The 26955-nt window shown below is 35.0% G+C and overlaps 1 protein-coding gene across 4 annotated transcripts in view; it reads right to left on the bottom strand.

The window, feature by feature from the left end:
- LOC129745981 (facilitated trehalose transporter Tret1-like) overlaps positions 1-26955 on the bottom strand; it is a 173831-nt gene that overhangs the window by 6710 nt on the left and 140166 nt on the right. For all 4 annotated transcript variants that reach the window (XM_055739395.1, XM_055739394.1, XM_055739396.1 and 1 more), the window contains 4 exons: positions 20605-20837; positions 4580-4710; positions 4317-4509; positions 3487-3637 (listed from right to left, as the gene is read on the bottom strand). In XM_055739395.1, coding sequence (XP_055595370.1) covers positions 3487-3637; positions 4317-4509; positions 4580-4710; positions 20605-20837 — 708 coding nt within the window. The remainder of the gene's footprint in view (positions 1-3486; positions 3638-4316; positions 4510-4579; positions 4711-20604; positions 20838-26955) is intronic.

Here is a 26955-nt window from a genome sequence, read left to right as displayed (position 1 = left end):
GGGTGTCTCCAAAGCAAAAACGAAGAGGATTTGGCTATGGAAAATATTTCTGCGAATGTTTGGTTTTTCCAGAGGGGAACAAGAAGGGAGGAATGGGCTGTCTTACAATTTTTCTCAAAACTCAAGACTTAATCAAGCAAATGGAACCAGATTTAGCATGTAAGGGTATTTCAATACAGGGAATGCTTCAATTGTTATTTGAGACCCCCTCCTCCTTCTTCCAGCGGAGAAATTGGGTGGAAGAGGGGGACTTCCATACAATTTTTATTGCAAAATTCAATAACTATTCGAACAAATGGGACCAAATTGGCTTGGGGCGATAGTTGGATATGGGAAAAGGTTCTATAATTGTTTAAAACTCCTCCAGATTTGCATTGGGATCCATACAAATACTCAATACTGCAATACTCAATATCTGATCAAACGAGGGGAATCAAATTTGGCATGCCAGAGTGTTTGGGTAAACGAAGATGGTTTAAAACCCTGAAATTACTCAACAAAAATCAAAAAAAAAAAAATTTTTAATGTCATCAAAATTCAACAGTACATTTTAATTCGTATTTTTGGATGAAATTAAGTTTTTTAAGAACTTTTTTAAACATTTTAGTTGCCTATGAATGTATTAATTTAATCATGTGCTTTCTCAAAAATATGCCCTACGATTTTGTACGTCTGTGTAGATTTACATTAAGAACTAAGATTAAACTATGTAAAGTAATTTTTAGACAAAAGGACTAGTGTAACTTTGAATCAGCTTACGTCCCAGTTATTTTAATCACAATCTTTCTCAACGATAAACAAAAGATCAGATTACAAAAAGTTGCAATTAAAAATTCAAAAAAAAAATTTCATGGATATTACAAATTTAAGGAAAATAATTGGAAACTGTACTTTAATATCTTCGTCTATACTCAAAAAAATATTCTGAAACCAAAAATTCTTAAGATAGAAGGCTGACCACGTGCAAAATAGGGATTCAAATTCTACCGGGAGTTTTGAGAATTTTTTCCACTTTACGCAAATTTAAAATACAAATAAAAAAAAACTGCGTGGGAATCCTCATCTTCTTAAGCACGCCCTCGGACATTTAATAATTTAAATTTAAATTCCATAGTACAAATTATCACAGACATTAACATTCTGAACATATACAGACAAATAAATAATTGGACTATTATATATGAAGAAATGTTGGAATATGAATATAATCTGAATTGTAGTGTTTTATGTTTTAAAGAATATTTTATTTAAAATTTAAATCAATTTTACTGTAAACTGCAGCTTCGATCGATTTTAAAAATCGACCACAATTTAAAGGTTGTTAGGAAAAATTCAGTTTAAACATATTTTTCATCTTCTTGTATCTTGAACAACAAACAGGCGGAATTCACTACCCAGGAAACTGAGATTTCAAAAACGTTAAAAACAGCATTTTTAGAACTCAGAATTGTAACTAATTCTAGTTTCAAAATACTGTAGCATTATACAAGAGCAAGGTTAGATGCAACATATATTCACCAAAACACCTCATCAATCTTTATTTTAATATAATGTAATAAAGTAATCAAAAAATTTTGATGTTATAGTTTCTCACATCGTGATATAATTTTTCAAAGTATTTAATTCTCATACAAAAAATAAAAATCGAGAAGAAGATGTACATTTTTTTACATTTTTTGATGCCGTAAAAAACTTTACTCAGTATGACGGATTGGCTTAATGATATCACTTACAAACTTTCTACTGCTATTATTATCCTTTGCCAAAACTGCTGATATAAAAATATTTTTTGGACAATTAACAAGATTCCTTTTTTAAATCTTGTTTCCATATGATGGTTTTGGATCATGCCTTTGTTAATTTCAAAATTTTATTCACCAAACATTTATTTTTATGATATCAGCTTTTAGAATTTTGAGTAGAATTTTTTACCCCTGAATGTATACCGCACATTTATGCTTTTTTTTTTTAATTGTTTGACAGAATTATGTAAAATTCAATTCGAACAAAACCAAAATTGCAGCAATTGGTGCTTTACGCGATATGAAATCACAACTTTATCAAAACCTTTAAATTTCAAACGTATTCATAAGATTTTTCCATAAAAATAAAATTTGTTGCAACTTACCCCTTTTTCAAAGTAGGGTTAAAATCGTACACTTCTGTAAAATTTAAAATTACTAGTGGTTCCAATAACATTAGTTTACAGCATTTTTGAACAAACTAAACATTAGATCACTTTGAATGTGAAAATTTCTCCTATAACTTATATTTATCCATCAACTGTATTTAGAAAAGGTCATATCAGGCCCTTGGAGCCAAAGGGGTATAAGTGCATAAACGATTATTTCGAAAAAACACGCTTTAAAGTCGTTGTGTTTGGTCATTTTCCATATATTTTTCGAAAAATTGTATTTTGCTCTCGAACGTAAAAGTATGTAAATAAAATTCAAAAAATTTAAAAAAATCACCAAATATAGTTTGAAATATGAAGAATCGTTTGGCATCAATCACTCAAAATCGACCATTTTGTCACTTATACCCCTTTGGCTCTGAGGGCCTCATATAATGATTTTTTTCTTAATTATAGAAAATAGCGCCTTTAAGTATGCAATGTCATTAGCGTTGAGACAAAGTTATAGAATTTTCTGCTTTTGTCAGTGATAGATTGTGAAATGAGAACAATCATGATCAAAATAGACAATTGACATTCTATCTTGGGGTTTGGTTTGATTTTTTTCCAAGGATTAGGGCTTCCGGATCAAGTCTCCCTTAACTTCAAAAATATCGAAATTTTTTACTCTCACGAAAATGCCTGTAGTTCATCTACGGGTTCAAGTATCATTCTAAGTTTTGGAGCATAGAAACTTAAAGTTACACGTTGTTAGAAAATGTAAAAGGGTGCGAGTTGCTAAATTTTACCAAAAAGATATAGTGAAAATAAGAAAAGGGGACTAAGTATCCCCATTCTCCCCTATATGTCGGTCAATAAAGTTTAAGATTTTTTTTTAAATTTTGTAAACTAGTGTGGTTTTTCAGACTGTAAATTTTATGTCCAAAAAACCTTAAAACTTTTGATGTACAATCGGTATGATTATCTGTGAACATTCAGTTTTTAGAAACCATTGAAGTTGAAAAGTGTTGCATGATGTCCCAGTTCACTTTTCTTCATTAAACTACAGAGGCACCGAACATGGCGCATTTTTTATTTCAAAGCATTCAAATATTTGTTTCTATTATTTGTCAGAAGATGCCGATTGCAAAAAAGATCAAAGACCTTGTAATACCTCATTTGATGTAACGAAATTTTCGATCTTTCTTGTTTTTGGGTTATTTCACTTCACTTCTCATTGTAGAACCGAGCTCTATCTGTCTGTAGCAACTCTGTCAATCCGTTTGATGTTCTTATCAAAAACACGTGTTTCCCCTGACAGCAACCGTCAGGTCAGCCTCCAACAGACAACAACAACAAACAACAGTACTTACACAGATCCTTAATATGTAATTGCACGCGCCGCTTGGAGTCTTTGGGTGTGGCATTTCCGTTCGCTTCCTTGAATCGGGCCACCTCGGAAATAAACTTGGACGATTCGTTTTCCGCCTCACCCCGATAGAATCGCAAGGCCTCGATCGCTCTCTGTTGGAAGAAAAAATTAACGCTATTATCAAACAGAAAATAATTACTTCATCATTTCAAATGGAATTCTCACTCATTTTTGTCATAGCAGTTCACACTTTGAAGATTTAATATTTTTATTATATTGCGCATGTTTTCATAAAAAAAACTAAAGGTCAGCTGGGTTATCGTGCTAGGTTTTTAGCCTAGGGTATGGATTTTTTCGATTTTTATTTCAAAGCTTCGACAACTCGACAAGTTTTTTCCCTTAGCAAAGCGACAGTAAAAAGTTCTGTTTCAAATAATTAATTGATAAGACGATCATGCCAGAGAGCATGAGTGTCAATTTACTGGTGACCTATCTCACTTCAAATTTTGTTTTGCGAATGTTCGAATTATATTATGCAATAAAACCGACTACGATTAACACGTTTTTGTTTGTTAGCGATAAGTGCCCGGAACTTAATTTCTCTATTTTCAAGAATTTTGGTTTAAACTGATGAAAAAACTGCGGTAGACTTGAATGGAACTTTTTATACCATTCAAAATTTCAGAAGCAAAAACTTCAAAGACCGTTGCCGAATCATTAGCTTTTTCCTTGATGTTTTGTTTTGGTTTTGAAACAACAATTTCAAATCGAATAACCTAATTTTTACTCTCTTTGTAGTGAACTGTTGATTGCAGCCATACGGAAACTTACTTCTTTTTTTTCCTTATTGAACAGATACTGGGGAGATTCTGGTAGGAACATGCAGCCGCCGGAGTAGAAAATGCAACATGCCAGCGCGATGTAGACGACGGTAAAATAATCTAAATAGTAACACAGTAAAAAACCTAGTAGAATGCCCATGTTGCAGGTTATCGACAGGATGGCCCCAAGCGTTCCACGGATTCTGGAAAAGAAAGAAAAGAAAAAGAATATAATCTGTTGCCTTTTCTTTCAGGATGTTTATGAGGTCTTACTTATCCTCGGAGATTTCTGATACGAATAGAGGTATCACAGAGAAGGTACCTCCACCGGCAAATCCTCCCAAAATGCGGAAGGTGTAGATCATGGTGAGATCTTGTGCGAACAGGACCACGACCCAACTTGCCTGTGGAGAGAAAGAAAAATATATCACTTAGAGAAAAATCTAGCACACCCATTTTTGAATTTACTTATTTCCAAATAAATAAACTATTCATTTTTAGCATTAAAACACTAACAAAGCAACCGAAACTCCAAAAGCATTTCGGTAGAAAAAATGATTAGTTTATTTCATTTATCTACCAGAATTAACATATAAAGGCCAAAGGTCGAAAAAATGTCTGTCCTCCTAAAACAAATAGCTGTCACTTGTCTTTCGCTCGAATTTCACCAAATAACTTTTTTTGAGTTAGTTGTTGAGTATTTCATTTGAATTTGATCCTTTTATTTTCAAAACATTCAAGAAATTTAAGTCAATTAATGAAATGTAACTTTTTTTACATTCACTACTTTGCCTTTTCTGATATTAATGAATGTAACTTTTTTTTACTATCACTACTTTGCTCTTCTTGTAGTTGTAAGTCATACTCTTAATGCTTTCAACCCATGTTAATTTGATTCATTATCAAAAAATGGGTGACCCTTCATTTCCGACTTCGTTTAAACCTAGCTCTCAGCCCCCAAATTTGATTCAATCGATGATTTAAGAACTTTTGCAAACTTATTTGGAGTTTTGATGGAGTTTGTATGAAAAAGAGAAAATTTCCAAAGAAAAATATTGTTAATTCTGGCAACACTGTAAAACCACACAAACTTTAGTGTGTCAAGATTTTTAGATGAAAAACAACAGAAAGTATGTAACAGAAATTTAAGTGTTGCTTCTAATTTTTCATATGTTTTCATGTAAAATCAATGAAAAGATAACAGGAAAATCATCCCGGGAAATATAGAACCACTTTTCACATCATTTTGGTATCTTTGAATTATCTTTCTTTTTCACAATATTGATAAACCTTTCAAATTTTAAAACAAAATTTCTTCAGTGCTACCAGATATTAAATATTACTGTTAAGGTTACATTTTAAAAGTAAAAGTGTGAATCACAATATAAAATTTTTTACGACGTATCAGTGTTGGTCGTAAAATAGAATTTATAACATAAATTCCCCCACATCCGAAGGGGTAAAAGTGCAAATATGATCGATTTTAGGTTAAAATACAAATGATTTTCCATCATTCCAATTATAATTGGTGATTTTTTCAGATTAAAAGAATTTTATTTAGATACGTTTACGTTCGAAAGAAAAATACAAATTTTCATATTATGTTTGGGAAATGGCCAAGCACAACAACTAAGAAGTATGTTTTCTTAAAATTAACTTTGACATTGTTTTTCGACTGGATGATTCTGAATTTTTAAGGATTGACAGGGCTTCGTCAGTCATTTGTAGGAATAAAAACCAGTTATTTTTATTATTGTCCATGGACGTACTGTCCATGTCGTATTTATTTCCACAAATGACTGAGGAAGCCGTTTCAATCCCTAAAAACTTAAAATTAACTTTTATGCACTGATACCCCTTATGCTTCAAGAGGGGGTTGGCCGGCAGCACTGGCAAGTGGTGAACGCGATTCTTTTCATAGAAAATTCAATTTCAAATTATAAAGGTTTCTGTGATTAAAAATTCAATCTTTTGCGTGAAAATGACATTTGAAGTGTTGGTGATGTTATTAAACGTGAAAATTAGTGAAGTTATTCGGGTGCTTTCTGGTAGTTAGTGTTTTTAAAATTTGTAATTTGGTGTTCCGATTATGCTAAGACGACATTTTTTGCGAAGCATCCGAAGAAAGTTATCTCTAAATAACGTCAGATGGCGCTGGCAGAGCGGGGTTCAAGTCCTAACTAACGTGGTGTTGGACAACTTGGACAAACCCAAATGTTACGTTACACCGACGAGACGACGAAGCTGATTTAATTTTCATGAACAAAGCTAAGTATATTCTTACAATAGTAAGATTAGAATATTATTGTTTCAATTTCGTTAAAGATTCAGTCATTAGTCGAGCGAGAATTTGAAAAATCAACTTTTTATGCTATTTATGATTAATGCCAAGATTTGTTTATTTACGTGATAATGAGAATGAGTTTTGAAATACGTTCAAGTACAAAAATTTATTTGGCATTCAGTTTTTAGGTGATTATCCGGTTAACTTGTATGATGACGCAGCATTTGTTAGTCGAATAAGGTAAAAAAGCTCAAAATCAAATATTATCATAATTATCGAGTTTGGTTTTGTGATGACACATAGTTTGCTTCCTGGTAATAGTGTCACGAGTTAAAAAATATAAAGATAGATGGCACTGATAAGCGTTACTACTCCAAGAAGATTGTTTAACGGGCATTACCGACATCTAGTGAGAGAATTAAGTGTCTCGTATTGCCATCTTGTGACGGGTTACGAAATAACGAATTTGAAATCGTCGTTTTTTTTCTCAAAAATAGAATGGATAATATAGTTGTGCGTAAGTGAACACCACTCACTTATATAATTGCTTGAAATAATTAGTTTATTGTTTGATGCACATTAATTTCTGTTTACGCGTTTGATAAGCTCGATACACATCTACCTGTATGGTAAAAGCAGCACCAGTTATTAGAAAATTTACGTAACAAGTCTGCAAACTAAATGTTAAAAAAAAGTTTGAATTTATTATGTGTTGCTTAGTTGATGCTGTGTTACTGTTCTTGATTGCCATTAGAAGAGGATTAAATCTTTTATTACAAACATTCATATCTTATGCATTGGAAGATGTTTTACGTTACAAACGATGAGGGCTTTTTTTTATTGAGGTTTTAATACATACCCGCATAAATAAGGATTATAACCAAACGATTTCTTAAATAGTCAAATGACGATTTGATGAAGTGTAAAAAAACTTTTAGCAAACGATTATTCAAACTGTGAAGTACATTGGTTTTATCGTGAATCCCAAATTCACAGTATTTTTAATATGTCGTTAGGTTATGTAATTGTTTAAAACGGTTAAAACACTTATATGGCGCAACTGTTTTACAAACAGTTGAGATAACATCCAAATACCACTCATGGAAAGTGGGATTGGGTCGTCGAACTGTTTCTGTTACAGTTTTTCTAAAGGTTTTATTGTAGCCAGACAGCTAGACAAGGCTCTTCAATTCCGTTTCTAGGTCCTGAACCTTTTTGCAGCGTGTCTCGTTGCTTTTTAAAAATGGAAATAAGAAATTTAGAAAAAAGCATCATTGAACGAAACTGGAAAAACATTGAAGGAGCAAGACAAGCGAAGCGAATGATTGTTCCAAATATTTACAAATCGAAAAAGATTCTAACATTATCAAAAAAAGATTTAAAAACTTTTACAGGATTAGTTACAGGACACTGTGAATGTCGATATCATCTAAAACTCATGGGAAGAAGTCAATCTGACATTTGTCGTTTTTGTCAGGCTGAGAAGGAAACATCGGAGCACCTTCTATGTGAATGCCCTTGTCTTATATCAAAAAGAACTAGTTTACTCGGTAAAGGAATTTTAGATCCTTCTGATTTATTTTCTTTAGGTTCCAATAAGGTTGTTAACTTCATTCGTGTTGTTCTTCCAAATTGGGAAAATGCTGATCAACAAGAAAGTGACACTACTGTGATCAATCAGAGTGATCTATCTTGAGAAGCTACAGTAAATAGGGGACAAACCACAAAAGATCTAACAACTGGTCGCAGTGGTAGGGACCCAACAAAAAAAAAAAAAAAAAATTGTAGCCAAACATTTATAGCGATAGTCTTGAAACGATTTGATATGATGTTCTTCCATTGTAATGCAAACGATTATGAGAATCGTGCGCTAATGGAGCGCGCACACATATGTACATATGGAGATTTCGGATTTCTTAATAAAACATACTATTTACTCTTATTTCAATTTATTACTTACTTAAAAAATTGTTTTCCACGATGAATATATGTTCTTCTTAGGTTTTTTTTTATTCTCCTATCGTAGATGTAATCTTCTATCCAGGATTTTTTCGGAGCTGTTGAAATTTTTTGTTGAAATCCATGGCCAGCTTCCATTTTTGTTGCAGTTTCACTATTAGTGATGATTCCTGGGGGTTACGAAAATGAAATTATGATTTCATACATCTTTATTATTAATGTTATTACCTACCTGGTGGTACTATCGTTGATGCCACTGGATTTTGATGGGTTTCGCTTAGAAATCTCACATCTAGCAGCTCGGTGGCCATTTTTCACCATCTTGCGCTGTTTACTTTTTTCTCACTCAGCCGGTGTGGGGCAGTGGTGCCAGTTTTAGATATTTTACGATTTTGTAATATATATTTTTATCCAAAAACTATACAAATATATATTAATAAAATAAAATAACTTTAGTGAACAAGTACGATGATTAGTGAACACGAAAAGTGGCAAACGCGAAGAAGAAGCGAACTGCGGAAATATACGTGAAATATAATGAAATCTTTTACAGTTATCTAAGATAACGTATCTTCCTACAATAATTGGAATAAGTTTGAGTTGACATACAGAAAATTAATTTCAAAGCAGTCTAAGGCCGATGACATAGTGAGTGCGATGCGATGCGATGCGGCGAATGCGATTGAATGCGGTGAACCACATTTGATGAAAATGTATGAGAATCGCTTAAACCTGCCATACTCAACGCGCCGAAGCAGATATCAATTTGTTCCGCCGCTCAATTTCACATAGGCTGCGTTCGTAAATTCGTATCGCATCGCTCTTACTATGTCATCGGTCATAGTGAGCGATGCGATGCGAATTTACGGACGCAGCTAATGCAAACTCGAGCGGCGGAACAAACTGACATTTGCTTCGCCGCGTTGAGTATGTAGGTTTAAGGGATTCACATACGTTTTCATCAAATGTGGTTTACCGCATTGAATCGCATTCGCCGCATCGCATTCACTATGTCATCGTCCTAAGCGTTAAAAACTTCTTTAAAATATTCTTGCTTTTTTGAGGTGTTGACGAAATAAAATTTGTCATTTCCGTTTTCATCCCAGATATCCACCTTTTAGTAGTTTCAAATAAAAGTAATTTTAAATAAAAGTTAATTATGGTTCGAACTCAATTGTTTTTGTCGAAAATTTGGACCAATTTCCCCAATATTAACAGAAATCTGCCTTTTTTTCGGATTATAAAACCTAATAAATATGTTTTTAAATGTATGCTGATTTTATTGAAAAACATCTGGCATCACTAGCACCCACATTTTGTTTATTTTTGACGTGGAGTGTGACAGAAGGCATGAACGCTACGGATAACGGTTTGAGATCAGTTTAACGATTATTGATGAAATTGAAGTAATCGTTCAACCGTTCATTCACATTTTCAGATACCATCACTTTTCCACATGAACGTTCATGCTTCGTTCTTATCGTTTTAGAAATATAGTTTAACATAATAGCTACGTTTACAGGGACAGTCACTATTTCTGAAGTCGTGGATGTATTGTATAGACGGTTTGAGATATAGTTTTTTGGTATGCGGGTATTGGCTTGTTATAAATATAGATGGTGCAGATTACGGAGTATTCAGGTATGTGAAAATGGCTGCTTTTATTAAACAAAATAGTATCAGTATTCAGTTACTAGTATTGAGAATAGATTCCATAGAGCACAATACACACACAGAGTTTCCTTATGGTGAGGAATCATTGTTAAGATATCACTATTAAAGGTTACCGTTATCCTATAAATATAAGAATGGTATCGTTATATTGATATACAGTATTACTGAATATGATTGAAATTTTTTCGTTTGAATTCCTGAATAAGGGTTCGAAAGGACAGTCAGTGAATGCTTGAACAGCAATGTTAGCCCTGTGGGGGAAACCCAGATCCCGGCAACGTTATACAAACCGTGTGGATCATTCAGATTTAAGCTTTTTTCCTCAGATTTAAGCTTTTTTTCTCAGATTTGAGCTTTCATCTCCTATCTTCTCAAGGCAAAAAAGGCTAAAATTTGAGAAAATAAAGCTTAAAAACTAGATTCACCAAGACATAGTTAAAAGATGTTGGTCACACGATACAAGGACAAATTGTGTAACGTTGCCGGGATCTGGGGAAACCCAGATGCTGGATGTTGTAGTGAGACACATCTTCTAAATCCCATCGTTTATTCTCTTTATTCTCAATTTTTAATTCATTTGCTTCTCCTTAGCGGAATGAAGGTTAAAAGAAATGTGAGTAAGAGAGCAGCTTGCACACGTTTGAGCTGTTTGAAAATAAAAAAAATGTAAGCAATAATTTATTTAATTTTCAGCTTCTATATTATGTGGACTGTTTCATAAACCTAGAGTGGAATTAAAAATAGAGTTTGCATAGCAGTCATACTATTGTCTTTTTAATTTTCTTAAATTTTTCAGTTTTCAATTTAAAAAAAAGCATGTATTCCGCAACTTCAATAACCCTATTGCATCAATATTGAATTCTATTTCACTTTAAAAATTTATATAATGTGTTATGTATGCATAACCAGTTCAGCTCCTATAACAGCATCATTTTAAATTCCCACTTATCAGTTTCGATAGAGAAAAGCTTAATACGCATCAACCGTTGATTACTTCAAATATATAATTTTTTTTATTAATGTATAGTGTAAATTCTTAAAGCTGCATAACAATTTATCGTTATATTAATTAATATAATTCACACGGATTGTTCTTGAATGACTTGGATTGATTATTCACGTATCCATACAAATATAATTTGATGAATTCACGTGAGCACTGGTTTATTTGCAAAAGTTACTCAACTCAACCGATCATCTCAAATGCGAAATTTAATTTACAGGTTTGAAGCAGTTGTTGTTGGACGTTGTGTACTTAAATGTAGCGGTCATTAATCCAGCGAGTAAAAATTGGTTAATATGAGTTATTATTTATGCATCAGATAAGAGTATTTATAATACATATTAGTACATTCTTAATTTTATTTTACCCTTTATTATCACAAAACCATGTCATTTTATAGCAAGGTGAATATGGTATACATATAAATATTATATGGACTACAAGTACCTACTAATGTTTTGTGCAAGGTATAACATCGTTCTTGTATTTTGGTTTTTAGGTGGATAAATATTGTTTTTTTATATTTTATCGTTAAACCACATTATATCAATTTTATTATATTATTATGATTTTATGATGTTGGTATTTAATATTTTACTATATTACATTGTTATATTTATTATTATAATAATTATTGTAATAATATTTATAATAATATCATAATAATATATTAAATTATATATATTTTTTATATATAAATACATAATATAAACATACTCTTAACAACCTTTCTTGTTTTCAGATTACGTTTTCATATAAATATTTCAGATTAACTATTTTGGAACACATCCCAAGCAACCAAAAGTCTCGTTAAAAAGGTCGAACATAGCTTAATCAGCATAACCAATGTGCTGAAGTTCCTTTTATTCAGCCCAAAATTTAAGTTCTTATTGAAACTTTGAAGTTCCATTAAAGATTTGAACGGCCTTCTATTCAGCCCACAAGTAAACGTTTAATCAGCGAAAACAAAAAAATTATTTTCCTCTCCTCTCGTACTTTGGTCACCACCAGCCCCCGCCCATGTGGTGCTGCCGGTTTCTCGGCATCCATCGTTATTCCCCCCCCCATCACCTCTCCCTCAATTGATCTTACTTAATTGCTTTGTTTTTAACTTTGTTCGATACATGCCAGCACGCATGCCAGTTCTGCTACACAATTATTTGATTCGCTTACTCAAGCAATCAAACAACCTAATGGAAAAAATTAGTCCTCGTACCAGATTTGAACCCGATCCTCCGAGATGATAGCCGAACACGCTGCCACGACGCCATGCCTAGATGTTGCCTTACCGGCAGCTAAAATTCGAAGTGATTATAATCTTCCTAGAATACCCTCAAGTGCAGCCAGCGGCCAGCAGCAAAGACGCATGTTGATTATGACTAAGAAACATTACGAAACGGCGTATAAATCAATCATCCGTTAAAATTATATCGGTTTACAAAAAAAAAATGAAATTCCATGTTTATAAATGTTAAGCATAAAATTATACAAATTCTTGATTTAATCTTGATATTCAATTAATGAATTGCTTCAACTGACTTTCAATGTGTGATAAATTCGTGGTAAATAAATACAGTTGGACGGAATTTTATAAAGTCTAAAAAATAAAACAATCATTTGCGAGTTAGTTTTAAGTTGTTCTGAGTTGAAGTTTCAATATAAATTATACATTTCAACAATTTCCAAGCTTCAAAAAATGATTTATTTATTATATGCCCTTTTGTGATGTTCGTTCACATTACATATTCATGTAATGGCGGACATGTCTCAAAAAGGCTATTTGAGGAACTTTTTGGAACTTCGAGTCCATAGAAGGCTATTTGAGACCGAATTTGTAACTTTTATTCTGAATGATGCGATTGACATGTCACAAAAAAGGCTGTTTGAGGAACTTCTTGGAACTCGAAGTTCATAGAAGGCTTTTTGAGGAACTTCTTGGAACTTGAAGTTTACAGAAGGCTATTTGAGACCTAATTTGTAACTTTGATACTGTGTGGGTGCGACTGACATGTTACAAAAAAGGCTATTTGAGAAACTTCTTGGAACTTGAAGTTCACAGGAGGCTATTTGAGAACTAGTTTGTAACTTTTATACTGTGTGGGTGCGTTTGACATGTCACAAAAAAGCTATTGAAGGAACTTTTTGGAACTTCAAGTCCATAGAAGGCTATTTGAGGAACATTTTGTAACTTTCATGCTCACATTCGAGAAAATTCGGTACCAATTCCCTTTGAAACCTTTGTTCAGCGAAATTCGAACTTTGGAGGAACGAGTTTAAGTAGATATGAGACTTTTGGTTGCTTGGGATTGTGATAGAACGGATGACTCAACAACAATTCTAATCTTTTCGGAACATCTATGTATTATAATGTGATAATCATCACAATTAGTAGATATAATCATTGAATTAGATATCTTTATATTATCTTTATTTAAAATGATATATCATATAACTTTCTTTCAGATGTATTTCTTATATAAACTTATATTTGGTCGGGACTCGACCAGACCGAACTGAAGGTCATCAGCATTTTTTCAAGATACTTGAACTTTTTGTACAAATATTTTCAACTAGAGACAAAATCTTTGATGTTTGTCAATCAAAGGCGATAGATTTAAGTCCAAGGAACTCATAGTAATCAATAGTATTCGCCTTTTTGAATTACAAAAGATTAAATTTCTGTTGTTTCAGAATTTTCTCATGGCGCTCAGTTCGGTCTGGTCGAAGCCCGGCCGTTTACAGTATTTGACTTTGTGATATTGTACTAAATTATATTATTTTAATACAACATAAATACAATTTTCATATGCTATAACATTATATTCATATTATATTTTATTTTCTTATATACATATCTATTGTATTATATAAATATATAGGGTAGGGGCATCTGGGTATCCTCGTTTTACAAAAAGAGCGGGTTACCGTGTATGCTAGTACCGTTTCGAATACTGGACGTTCCTCAATTTATATCAAGGGAATTTGGCATGGTTGAGAAAAAGATAGTGTTCGATTACTTTTTGTAAAATAAGGACGCACTCTTTTTTCGGAAGCCTTGGCGGCGGGATTATAATTTGCATGCTATCTTGATTAGACAACAACGTGGTTATAGCTTCTCGAGACTTTTCCCCTTTTCACCCTGGATACCGTTAGTGCCTCTGCTTACGATTCCATTCCCTTAGAAGTCTCATTGAGTGGTTATTATTGTGTTGCGTGGTAGCCAAGATGGACGTGTGGGTTATTTTTTTGCCACAACCGCGGCGCTGCCGTAAACCCAAGGTGGATTCAATACATACATACATACATACATGATACCCCTTATGCTCCAAGAGCCTCATGTGGAGCTCAAACTATTATAAATAAATTGAGAACTGGCAAGGGTTTGCCTCCAAAATAAGAATCTCATCAGGGTCTATCTATTCGAAAATCAACAACATCAAAGTTGCTATCAGATTACAGTGCGCAGTTCGTTGGGGAACCGGAAAACCCCAACAAAGCAAAACCAATCAAATTAAATACATAAAAATAAAACTGTCAACCATTTAAAAATAAGGGTGTTTTAGATGGTCCATTCCTAAACGTCTTGATTCAATCTGAATAAAGAAGTTCCACTCCCGCGGGCTTTTCCCTGCTCACAAAAAGAAAAAACGTGTGTCACTTAGTTAACAATGCATTTTTTTTTTCAAAACTGTCAAGAACTAAGAGATAATTCTTAAGAAAACAACTGAGTCGCTTGAACCAGAGGAGTGAAAGTGCCTAAATAATAGTTTTGAGAAAACGCGCTTCAAAGTTGTGAAGGTAATCGATTTTTCATATATTTTTCGAATTCGAGCAGTTTTAATTCAATCAAAAAAGTGTTCAATAAAAAAATCTGAGTTTTGCACCAGATGTACATTGAAAAATGAAGAATCGTTAACTATACTTGACTCAAAATTGATGATTATGGCACTTGCACCCCTGTGATCCTAAGGGCCTCAACTATAACATTCTAAGTAATTTCAAATTTCAAGTTCTAGGGAAAGCTGTTTGATAAAAAAAAAACAAAATAAAAAAGGCGAGAAAATTGCAGCCACTTTATGTTTATTTTTTTATGTTTCGTATTTCCCCATTCAAAATTTATTTAACAATCAATGCAGATGCTTCAAATTATTAACCAAGATTGAACTATTCTATCCTAGATTTAAACACAGATTTCGACAAATTCAAATCAAATTTACTAGCAGTTTCGTTGAATTCTGCACAACAAACACCAAAATATAAACAGAAAGGCCTTTAGCTTCACTTCAATAAAGTTTTTTTTACAGTGTTACCGGAATAAATTATGTTTTTTATGGAAATTTTCAGTTATTTTTCATCAAAGATATGTATAGTAACAAATAAAGAAAAAAAATTATGCTTAATGCTTTTAAATTGGTGTTCCAACCAAACCAAACCAAAAAGTCCAACCTTTAGCTTTGGATTTTTTTTGTATCTTCTTTGAAAAGAGTGTGCAAATGGTTCAGTTGAGCTTTAAAACAAAATAATGATATATCAAAAAAGATATGCTACGTATTTTAAATAAAATAAAATTGAGGCCTTTTATCAAAATTAAGGTACTGTATTGTTATAGAATGATGGTTATATTTAATTTATTGGAAAGTTTTTATATCAAACTCTTCATCCGTGTTTAATTGATATGTTTAAACTAACAAAAACCATTTTTTATATAAAAATCGATAGATATTAGTTCATAAACATCTTTAAACAAAAAATCCGAATTGAAATCTCTATAATAATGACAAAAAAAATCCGATTTAATGACAATTAAAAAAAATCATCAAATAGATTCAGATCATAGTTTGAATTAAAATTTGTAGTTTACCATGTAGTTTTTCATATTTCAATGAATATTTATCCTACATTGGGCTTGGCCAAAATGCTTTTCTTGTACGCTTCTCTCGTTTTTGGAAGCTTATTTTTATTAAGGTACCGTAATCCGGGGTAAGATTTATCACTTTTTCAATATATTCCGATTACTTTTTCTGTTTAGGAGAATGTTGCTTATTTATTAGACTACTTTTAATTTGATTTAAAATCGTTTTTTTTTTGCAATTCATTTATTTGAAACGGCTCGTTACCTTACAGTTTTAATGAGCCAAAACCTGTTTTTTGTTTGTTTAACATGGGTTTCTTATGTCTACTTTACAATATTGTTGAAAAGAAAAATAGAAAAAGGATTATAGATAAAGATCGATAGCTTTTAGAAAAAGATATATTTCGTACATATAGTCAAGGTCCATCGTAGCTAACACATCTCTCACTGGAACATCAGGTTGTTTCCCTCGGGCCCGAAGGGAATCTTCTAAATTCGCTCTGGTGACAGAATGGACCTCACACGACCAAACAATATGATCGATGTCATGGTAACCCTGACCACAAACACAGAGATTGCTTTTAGCGAGATAAAAAAAAAATCGTTTTTGTCTCTGTTCAGAATTTGATGCTTTGGGGTGACATTGATCAGTCGCTTTTCTGACGGTTTTAATGAATTTCCTTGATCATATAGGATACCAAACACCTCATCATATTTAAAAATGCTAGTTTATAAATTTTACCTTGCTTCTTGACAATTTATTTTAAAAACATTTATATTTAAAAAAAGAACTCTTTTGGTTCATACATTTAGGGGCAAAAATAAAATTAATTGCCAAATAGTTTTAGCTACAAAATACAAATGAAAATTTACCTTCACACATTCCTGTAGGCCCTCCCACTATTTCCATTTTGATTTTTTCTTCAAAGTTTACTCATTTGGAACCCTATCCTATCCATTTGTCCAATACGGGCTTACTCTTGGAAAATATCCTTATTTTTTTAATATAAAAAATTTATCATTAAATGACTATAAAAATAGCACTAGATATAACTGCTCGTATTCAAAGAAAAAAAGTTGTTCATTCACAGTAAGCAACCCGTATGGTTCTGGATGCTTTTTGGTATCACCATTTTTTGCGAGCCTTGGAAAAATAGATATTTTAATATTTTGAAGTTAGATTTTACTAACAGAAAACAATTTCAAATACTAACTAAATTTTGCCTATTTGAAACTCCATTAATAGGCTTTCAAAAGTAGAAAACAGTTTTCAAAAAACCAAACTATATTATTGATGATAATGTGGAAATGTTTATTGTTGGTCAAATTTACCCCGGTGATCAAAGTTACCCCGTTTTACGGTACTAACTATTTAAGGTCGAATGTCTTACAGATTCAAGTTTAAGAAAATTTGGTCATAATTTGACCAATTTGGTCCAAAAACCTCCAAAATTCAGAGCTATATGATGAACAACCTAAGAAATTACCATTTTTGTGTAAAATTTTCTTAGTCATTTACATCTGTCATGGGTTTTTCCCATTATCAACTTTGGGCGGTGTTATATTAATGTCTCCAGATTACCCGGTTTTATCCGGGTTTGCCCGGATATTTTATACAAAATATCGAAACAGTCTGGTCCGGCCCGGTTGCCCGGAGTTAATTGAAAAATGTCCGGATTCATACCCTTTTTTTGGGAAAATTAAATTTAAAAACAAAAAACGCCTCCAAAGATTTTTTTAAATTGTTTTTCTTGATTTTTGTTAAGTAATTTCTGGGTTTCAACAAAATTTGCATGGATATTGCCCGGATTTTTGATCGTTAACTTTGAAATCAAATGCCCGGATTTTGCCAGGTTCCAATTTAAAATTTACCGGTTTGTCCGGACCGGATACGTTCTGAAAAAATTCTGGCTACCTTATGTTATAAAATACGAAAATAAATAACAAGAAAGAAATAGCTGTGGAATTTTTTCACAGATTTTTTGGAACCTTAAAATACGATTTGTCGATAAGTTTGATCAAACTATTTTTTCAGTTTTTTTTTCGTGATTTTTTTGAATTATTTTCGGGGTTTGACAACATTTACCTTAATATTGATCGGAATTGTGGTTGTCAATTTTGAATTCAATTGCCTGGATTTTTCCAGGCTTTTATACAAAATTGCCCGGATTTGTCGAGCCCGGATATATACTAAAAATTTCTGGCAACCTAAACTGATACACCTCAGTGTAACTAACAATATTTGGTTTTTCCGGCAAAGCAAAAAGTAATATCCAACGAGCTTTTGAGACGATTTAAAATCCCAATTTTGTGATTTTCTTTTTTAGCTTTTTTATTGCGAAATCATTGAATTAACGTAAGTAGTTAGTAAGTAAGTAGTCATTCAAATTAACTTGTTATCACAAAAATATCAAGTCTTTTAGGTTATCTATCAAATCTTAAACATAATTAAAAGAAAATATCACATCAATAGCTGGTATCAATAAGAAAATAGAAATTGCTTCAATAGCTTTTACTTAGCTCGAATTTTAGAATGGCAAAATTTGAAAGCATTTGCTCAACTAGATATGAAAAATCACAGTAGAACATTTACTTTCAACCAGCTCCAGATAAGAAATAAGCATGCCATTCGAAGTATTTGACTCACAAAACTGCTCGAAAATAGCAAAAGCAATTACAAGAGCTTTATTCATGTCAGCCAATGTTCCAGATTTAGAAATGCTATTCAAAAAATAGTTCCCAATGAACCTGAAGAATCAATCTTAAATCTGATGCACTTTTCAAAAGAATAAAATGAAGAACATAAATAATTTTTATTGCCATTCTTTATAAAACTACCAAATTTGCATAACAACACGGAGAGTTAAGGAAGGTTAAGCACAATGGCCTACCTGTTCTTTTCCATGACTTTGAATTTCTGAGTTATGTTTAATACCAGTTGCTTTTGTTGTGTTTGTGCGTTTATTTGAAGGAGATTTTACGCCAGCAACTTTTACCCTCACTGAATAACTTAAAATACAAAACATTACATTGTTCAAACAAGTTCATGGATTAGCTTTGGATCAATTTAAAAAAAAATGTTATAAAAAGATCTTTTCCCATCATTTTCAAACAATTCCAACATAAAGAAATTATTACTTAAACATTTATTCCAATTCGTTAATTGTTAGAGAACAGTCTGAAGTGAATAAATGCATATTTTCAGAGCAATGGTTTTTCCAATTTTTTTTTAAGAAACTGTTTTCCTTAATGTATTGTGTGGGTTTATGGTATAGGGCATTAATTAATTTTTTATAACATTTTATTCAATAAGCTGGTAAAATTTCATTGCGTTCTGATGTGCTATTTTATGATTTGCGTTTAAAAATAAGAGTTTTGAAATATGGTCTAGGTTAAGGTTGCCAGAATTTTTTCCACTCCCATCCGGGCCTAGCAATTCCGGGCATTTTTTCAAAAAAACCTGGCAAAATCCGGGCATGGATTTCAAATTTTCAAATCCAAAACCGGGCAATAAACCGGGCAAAATTTAGGTGTTTTTATATATAAAAGCAAAGAAAAAATGCAAAAAAAAATGAAATTAATATTTTATTAATGTAATTGCAGACTTCCAAAAAATTTTTGGAACACTTAAATATTCAAAGGTTTATGAAAGTAAATCAGCGAAATAATTTGAAACAACCGTTGAAAATGTCCATACTGTAATCGATTTTGCTGAAACTTACTCAAAAACTTTGATTTTTTTTGGTTTCTTTGTGAAAATTGTGAAAAAATCCGGGAAATATCCGGACTTTTTTCGCGATATCCGGGCAACCGGGCCAGACCGGACTTTCTCGAAATTTTGCATCAAATATCCGGGCAAACCCGGATAAAACCGGGCAATCTGGCAAGCTTAGTCTAGGTAGATCTAGAGATCCCTTGCACAAATTTTCAGATAAAAAAATCTCTTGTAGCAAATTAACAAGAACACGGTAATCAAGGTGCAAATCATCAAAAAAAATGTTCTAGACCTCTCGATCATTTTTTGTACCTGAATAGTGCGTTGGATAGGAATAGAGTCTGCTCTATAATGTGGCAAATTTTCAGAGATGCCGATTTTTTTTCTTTTTAAAGGTAAAAAAAAAGACACTGGGAGGTAGATACTTGTTAGATCCAGCTACATTCAGCAGTTTACAATTTCAGATGACTGAAACAATCTGAAACATAGCTGTATACTCTACTGATGCATGCATGCTGAATGCACATTTAAATACGAATTAAACGTCTTGAGAAAAACGATACATCGGAATGGTACTACGTTATAACTACAACATTTCCCTTCCCTCACCCGTTCTTGTCACCTACCCGGTCATTAGCGAGTCCACGTTGACATATCGTGTCGTGACATGGCGCGATTAAGTTATGCAATAACGTGCAAACATAAATCAACATTGCACAATCAAAGCGAAGCGTTGCGTTGCGGTTTTGCAAATTTGTCCAATAAAAAAAAACGAAATTGCGACCGGCTCCTTTCGGTACTAAATACTTACCAGCTGAGCAATGCCAATGAGCATGAGGGCTGCCTTTCGGCCGGCAATTTCGGCCACCCAGCCGCAGATCAGCACGGCCAGCACGCATCCGATGGTTCCGATCGATCCGATCCACCCGGCCTCTGACGCGTTGATCCGTCCGGTGAGCAGGGGCGTCTCATCGGACAGCAGCAACTTGAGGTTTGGTGACAGCCATCCAATCGACAGCCCGTAGATGAGAGTGGCGAGATTTGCTGAATGGGGAGAAACGGAAAGAGAAAGTAGGTGAAAAAATGTCCAAAATATGCATAAATACATGTACGACGATTTATGTGACATCGATGGGGTTGCCGTACTCATGATTGAGAATATCTACGAATAAATTGATGCATAAGGGGAGAATGAGAATACTTGATCCCTGGAAATACTTGATTCCTTCGCTATATATCGAAACCGGAATGTCTTACAAAGATCAAATGGTTCTTTTCAAATGTGCTAAATAAATCAAAACAACAATACTGTTATTTCAACAAGTCCAAAAAGATACATTTTTTTTTTCTAAATATAAATTAAAATCGTTGCTAAGCACAAAATTACTAATTTTTATTCAATAACTAATTTTCCTACAGTAAAATAACATTTACTACATTTTCCTACCTGATAAAAATAACTAAAAACTGTTTATCTTAAAATTGAAAATTGTGCCTTGATGTATGCAATGAAGATAGTGAAAAAGATAAACTTTAAGAATTTTCTAAGTCTGCGTTGTTCGTTGCTCATGTTTTTTTGTAGTCACGAGCTTGCAAGCCTGCAGCTAACTCCACTATCACGCAGGAGAACCGTCGTGATGTTGCTGTTTTGGGTCCCGAACATGGTTGGTCCGCACTTTTTAAATCAGACAGTGCGCTGTGTAAATCGCACCGTTATCTTCTACGATTTTAGAGCACCACACTTTCTTCCGAAATGCTCTACACTCGTTTCCGAGTACAGCCGAATCCAAATGCCGAGCAAAACCGGTGCTCCAATAGCAACGCTACTGTGTGAGAAGGAGAAATCCCGAAATGCACAACTGAAGTGCAAATTTTTCCTTCTCTTCCTACCACAGTAGGCAAACAAATAGCACGAAACGATATTGCTTCTTCTTCTTCCTTTTCTTGTTGGGAACAAACCAAACCTACTGAGTTGCTTTATCGCTTCTCCTCTACACTTAATGTGATGATTTTTTTCTCTTGCACTCACCCTGGCGAAGCCTTCTCTGCTCTTAGATTGGGTGTACGCCTGGAGTCTTAACAGAGCAGGGCAAGTGTTTTAGAACGAAAAGTTCACTGAGTTGCACTTTTCAAGCCGCTCGGGGAGGAATGGACAACCATGGTCCCGAACATCACCAGGACGTTGTTGCGTTCCCGCACGTGTGAGATGTAGCCGAAGCGGTACGATTCGTTACCGACGGTACAGCAGCAAACCGAGTGGTAAGGAAAACCGAGACAGTCAAAGGAAAAAGCTGTCATAGCAAAGCTGTACTTTTCGAAAGCACATCGGATGCACAGCCCTCACCTCGGAAGTACCGGTGATGACAAAGACGAATTTTAAGCGCAGCTGGAGCGTGAATATGACCGTTGCCCAAATCATGATGTCAAGATCGTCATCGGCTCAGGTTGACCAGGAGAAGGAATTCAAACCGACAATTGGAAGGTTCAGTGCGCACCATCTGACCAACGAAAACGGCCTCAGACTTATTGATTTAGCCGCCTCCAAACGAATAAACGTATGTAGTACCTTTTTCCAGCACCGGCCTCCACACAAGTACACCTGGAGATCACCATACCAAACGCAATCACAGATCGACCACGTTTTGATTGACAGTCGGCACTTCTCGGACATCATCGACGTCAGATCCTGTCGAGGTGCCACATTGAGTCAGACCATTATCTGGTGATGGTGAAGATGCGCCCAAAACTCTCCGTAGAGAACAAAACACGAAACCGGCGCTCGCTTCGGTTAAATATCGCACGACTAGAGCAATCTGAGGTCGCGGCAGACTACGCGCAATCGGTCGAAGCAGCGCTGCAGATAGCTCGAACAGCGAACTCGACGGAACGACTGGTTCGACGAGGAGTGTAGGAGGGTGATGGACGAAGAGAATGCCGCGCGGGCGGCAGTAGTGCAAAGAGGCACCCGTCGATATGTGGAAAATCACCGACAGCGGAAGAGGTAGCGAGTCCGAATTTTCCAGGAGAAAAAGCGCCGCCTGGAGGAGGAGGAGCTCGAGGAGCTGGTGCAGCTGCATCATTCCCAAGAAACACGAAAGATCTATCAGAAACTCAACGCATATCGCAAAGGCTTCGTGCCGCAAGCCGAAACGTGCCGGGATAAGGACGGGGGTATCCTGACGGACAATCGTGAGGTGATCAAAAGGTGGAAGCAGCACTTCGATGAACACCTGAACGGCGCACATGCAGGAGATCAAGACGGTGGGGGTAGGCACATCGCCGGCGTAGACAACGACGTAGAGGAGCCACTCCCAACGATGCGTGAAGTTAAAAAAGTCATTCGCCAGCTGATTAGAAAGAAGTCGGCTGGAAACAATGGCATCGCAGTTGCCTACACCGGTTGATAGTTCGTATCTGGGACATAGAACAGCTACCGGAGTAGTGGAAGGAGGAGGTAAATTGTCCTATCTACAAGAAGGGTAACAAATTGGACTGTGAGCACTACCGAGCGATCACTGTCCTCAATGCCGCCTACAAAGTGTTGTCCCGAATCCTACTCCGCCGCCTAACGCCACAAGCAAACAGATTCGTGGGAAATCATCAGGCCGGCTTCATGGAGGGACGGTCTACGACGGACCAGATATTCACATTACGGCAAATCCTCCAAAAATGCCGTGAACACCAAGTCCCTACGCACCATCTATTCATCGACTTCAAAGCCGCATACGTCACGATCGACCGTAACGAGCTATGGAAAATCATGGACGAGAACGGCTTTTCCGGGAAGCTGACCGAACTGATCAAGGCGACGATTGATGGAACGCAGTGCTGTGTGTGGATTTCGGGTGAATTGTCGAGTTCATTTGAATCGCGCAGAGGGTTTCGACAAGCTGATGGTCTATCCTGCATGATGTTCATCGTGGCGCTAGAAAGTATATTCGACGAGCGGTGGGCGAAATGCAGGGAACGATTTTCAACAGATCCAGTCAACTTATCTGCTTTGCCGATGACATTGATACAGTCGGCAGATCATCTGCGGCGGTGGAGGAGATCTACCGCAAACTGAAACGCGAAGTAGGAAGGATTGGGTTGATGATTAATACGTCCAAGACAAAGTACATACTGGCCTGCGGATCCGAGACCGACTGAACCCGCTTGTCCAGTCACGATCGACGGCGACGAGCTGGAGTTAGTCGAAGACTTTGTCTATCTCGGCTTACTGGTGACCGCAAACAATGATACCAGCCGTGAGATCCGGAGGCGAATTATCAGCGGAAGTCGTGCCTACTATGAACTCCACAAGCAACTGCGGTCGAGGAGACTTAGCCCTCGCACGAAGTGTAACCTATATAAGACGCTCATTAGACCACCTCTCACCTAAAGCGTACACTCGGAGTATTCGAGCGACGAATGTTAAGAACCATCTTTGGCGACGTACAGAAGAACGGAGTGTGGAGGCGAAGGATGAATCACGAGCTCGTGCGACTCTACGGCGAACCCAGTATCCAGAAGGTGGTGAAGGCTGGCCGGATACGCTGGGCGGGACATGTTGCGAGAATGCCCGACGACTGTTCTTCAATACAGGTGTTCGCTCAAATCCGGTAGGAACAAGACGAGCGGGTGCGCAACGAGCAAGGTGGTTGTCCGAGAAATTGGAGAACGGTTGCCATGGATCGAGTGAATTTTAGGAATTATGTTCGTCAAGTTATGTCGTGAGACGGAATACTATGAAAATAATAATGTCTAACTGTAACAAACTGGGAAATGAGAACTTATATGGCTTAAAATAGTCAATGGACTTTTAATCTTTGAATATGCTGGATTTATCCCGAGGATTGGGGCTTCTCGAATAAAGGTTCAAGTCTCCTTCAACTCCAAAAATATCACAATTTTTTACGTCTCACGAAAATGCTTCTAGTTTATCTGTGGGTTCCTGATCGTTCTAACTTTTGGAGCATATAAACTTTAAATAACACGGTGTCAGAAAATATAAAAGTTGGCGAGTTGCTAATTTTTTTGCTTAAAGATATGATGAAAATAAGAAAAGGGGATTAAGTATCCCCATTCTCACCTAAATACTTCATGAATTGAATGGTAGTGACACTTGCGAGTGAGTTTCAACGAAGAAATTAGTCAGTGTAATTTTTATGTAGAATTTTCACCCCTGAATGTACTCAGTACATATTTATGTTTCCAGTTTCCTTACATCAGCTGTAGTAATAGAAGAGAAAAAAAATATGACTAATGACCTTTATGGCGTCCCAAATTTGTCAAAAGCTCTAAATTTTCATAAGTTTACATAAAATTTTCCATTAAAAACACAAATATTTTTGAAAGTTCTCCATTTCTCTGAGAAAGGTGAAAAATTTATGTTTATAAGTTATTAAAAGTAAAAGAAGAAATTTTTAATTTCTCTGATGCCCCAGTAGACGGTACCATAAAAAAAAACTCTGGACAACAAGCATCCCTACTGGAAGCACTGCAGCCGGTTTTGAAATGCAATCGGCATTTTATTGAATTGAGGCCAAAAACCGCACCTTCCAGCTGATTTTTCACTTCCAAAATTATCACCGGATTGGATTATGCACTACGTCGAGACGCCCAAGAGTCGTCGATGTCATAAAAAAACCGAAAGTGGACACAACGCGACATACTTCCGCAACCAGACGGTGTCGTCTGGTTTTGCCGGCTTTTGGACGTTTTGGTTGTTGTTGGTTGGTCTTCTTCGAAGATGTGCGTGCCACTTTTCGATTCACGAGCTTTAACTTTGGGGGGAAAATGACCCTCGAGCATAGATTACCAGAGAAAAAAAACAGTAGACTGTCCGCAACCTGCCGGCTGAAACTTTCAACGGAGAGATTCACTTTCTTTGGGAGGCGGGCTTGGCATGACTTTTTTAGGTTGCTAATAAATGGAAAAACCCAGCCAACGGAAAACGTTGCCGACTATTTGGGTGTCTGGTTGATGATTTAAACAACTATTTGGTTAATTTTTTGGATGCACTTTCTTTTGGTTCAAGTTTCACTTTAATTCCAAAATCTTTGAATTTTAATAAAAAAAAATTACCGTAAACTGGGGGAGCTTTGATCACCGGAGTAACTTTGATAATCATGAAATTTTTGTCGAACAGATTAAACTTAAAGAACAAGTGCAGGATTGAGCTGTTTTATCAGAGAAAGTGATTTTTGTGAGGTGCCCTCTCCAGACCTCCGGGACTGGTATTATTTTCTGTCTATGAGACACTACAATGTCTTTATTTTTTGCGGAGGTAGGAATGTTATTTCAAGTCTTTGGTTCAATCTTTGCTGATGGTTTTATCAACATAATTATCATAAGTTGGAAGAATCAATGCTAAAACAGTCCTCTTCAAAATATTGACCCAAAGCATTCAATGAATTAAAAAATCTATATTTTTCGATTGAATTGATCCAAACCAACGGTAAAGAATCCTAAAGCCTCGTCTTGAATCTTTTCGACAATTTGTGTTCCGTTTTGACATCAAGATGAACGAATTTGACTTTTGTGGACAAAAAAGTAGAATTTCACTACGTTGGGGCTACCTCCTGGTAACCCTTTTCTCCCAAATAGCTCCTGAACATCATGGACAGTATGCAAAAAAATGTCAGTTAAATTTCATGACCACAACAAAAAGAATAAACCATAAAAAATGATCGATTGTGAAAGTTTATCAAAGCAAAATTGTAAGTGGTCTCATATTTTTCCGCACACACTTATATTTATTTTAAATTTGGTTATAATTTCATCCAATTTAAGGATTTCCCAAAAGCCCAGCTTTGGTGAAGAGTGGTCTTAACGTTTTGTCCGTCTCTGTATATGTAAGTACTCAGGTAGGAATATGTTCTTTTTACTTTGTAGAGGATCTGAAAAACGTTATATGTCAATAATGGTTCTGATAAGAGGAAACTTTGAAGAGAAATATGTACTAGTTTTTAACATTCATGCCCAAATATAGGCATCATTTCATTAGCAAACGGGAGTAGAATATGTCAAATGATGAAGCAGAGGCACATTTTCTCCCTGCGCTAAGCTATCAAAATCTCTTAGACAAGTGAATAAAGTAAAGAAAGTAATTATTAATTTGACAAAAGTTTCAAGGATATTTTTAAACACAATTTTATTCAAACATTTAAACTGACAGAGA

Source organism: Uranotaenia lowii, chromosome 2, assembly GCF_029784155.1.
Source record: "Uranotaenia lowii strain MFRU-FL chromosome 2, ASM2978415v1, whole genome shotgun sequence".
Lineage (NCBI taxonomy): Eukaryota > Metazoa > Arthropoda > Insecta > Diptera > Culicidae > Uranotaenia > Uranotaenia lowii.
This window is presented reverse-complemented; position numbering and strand designations above follow the sequence as displayed.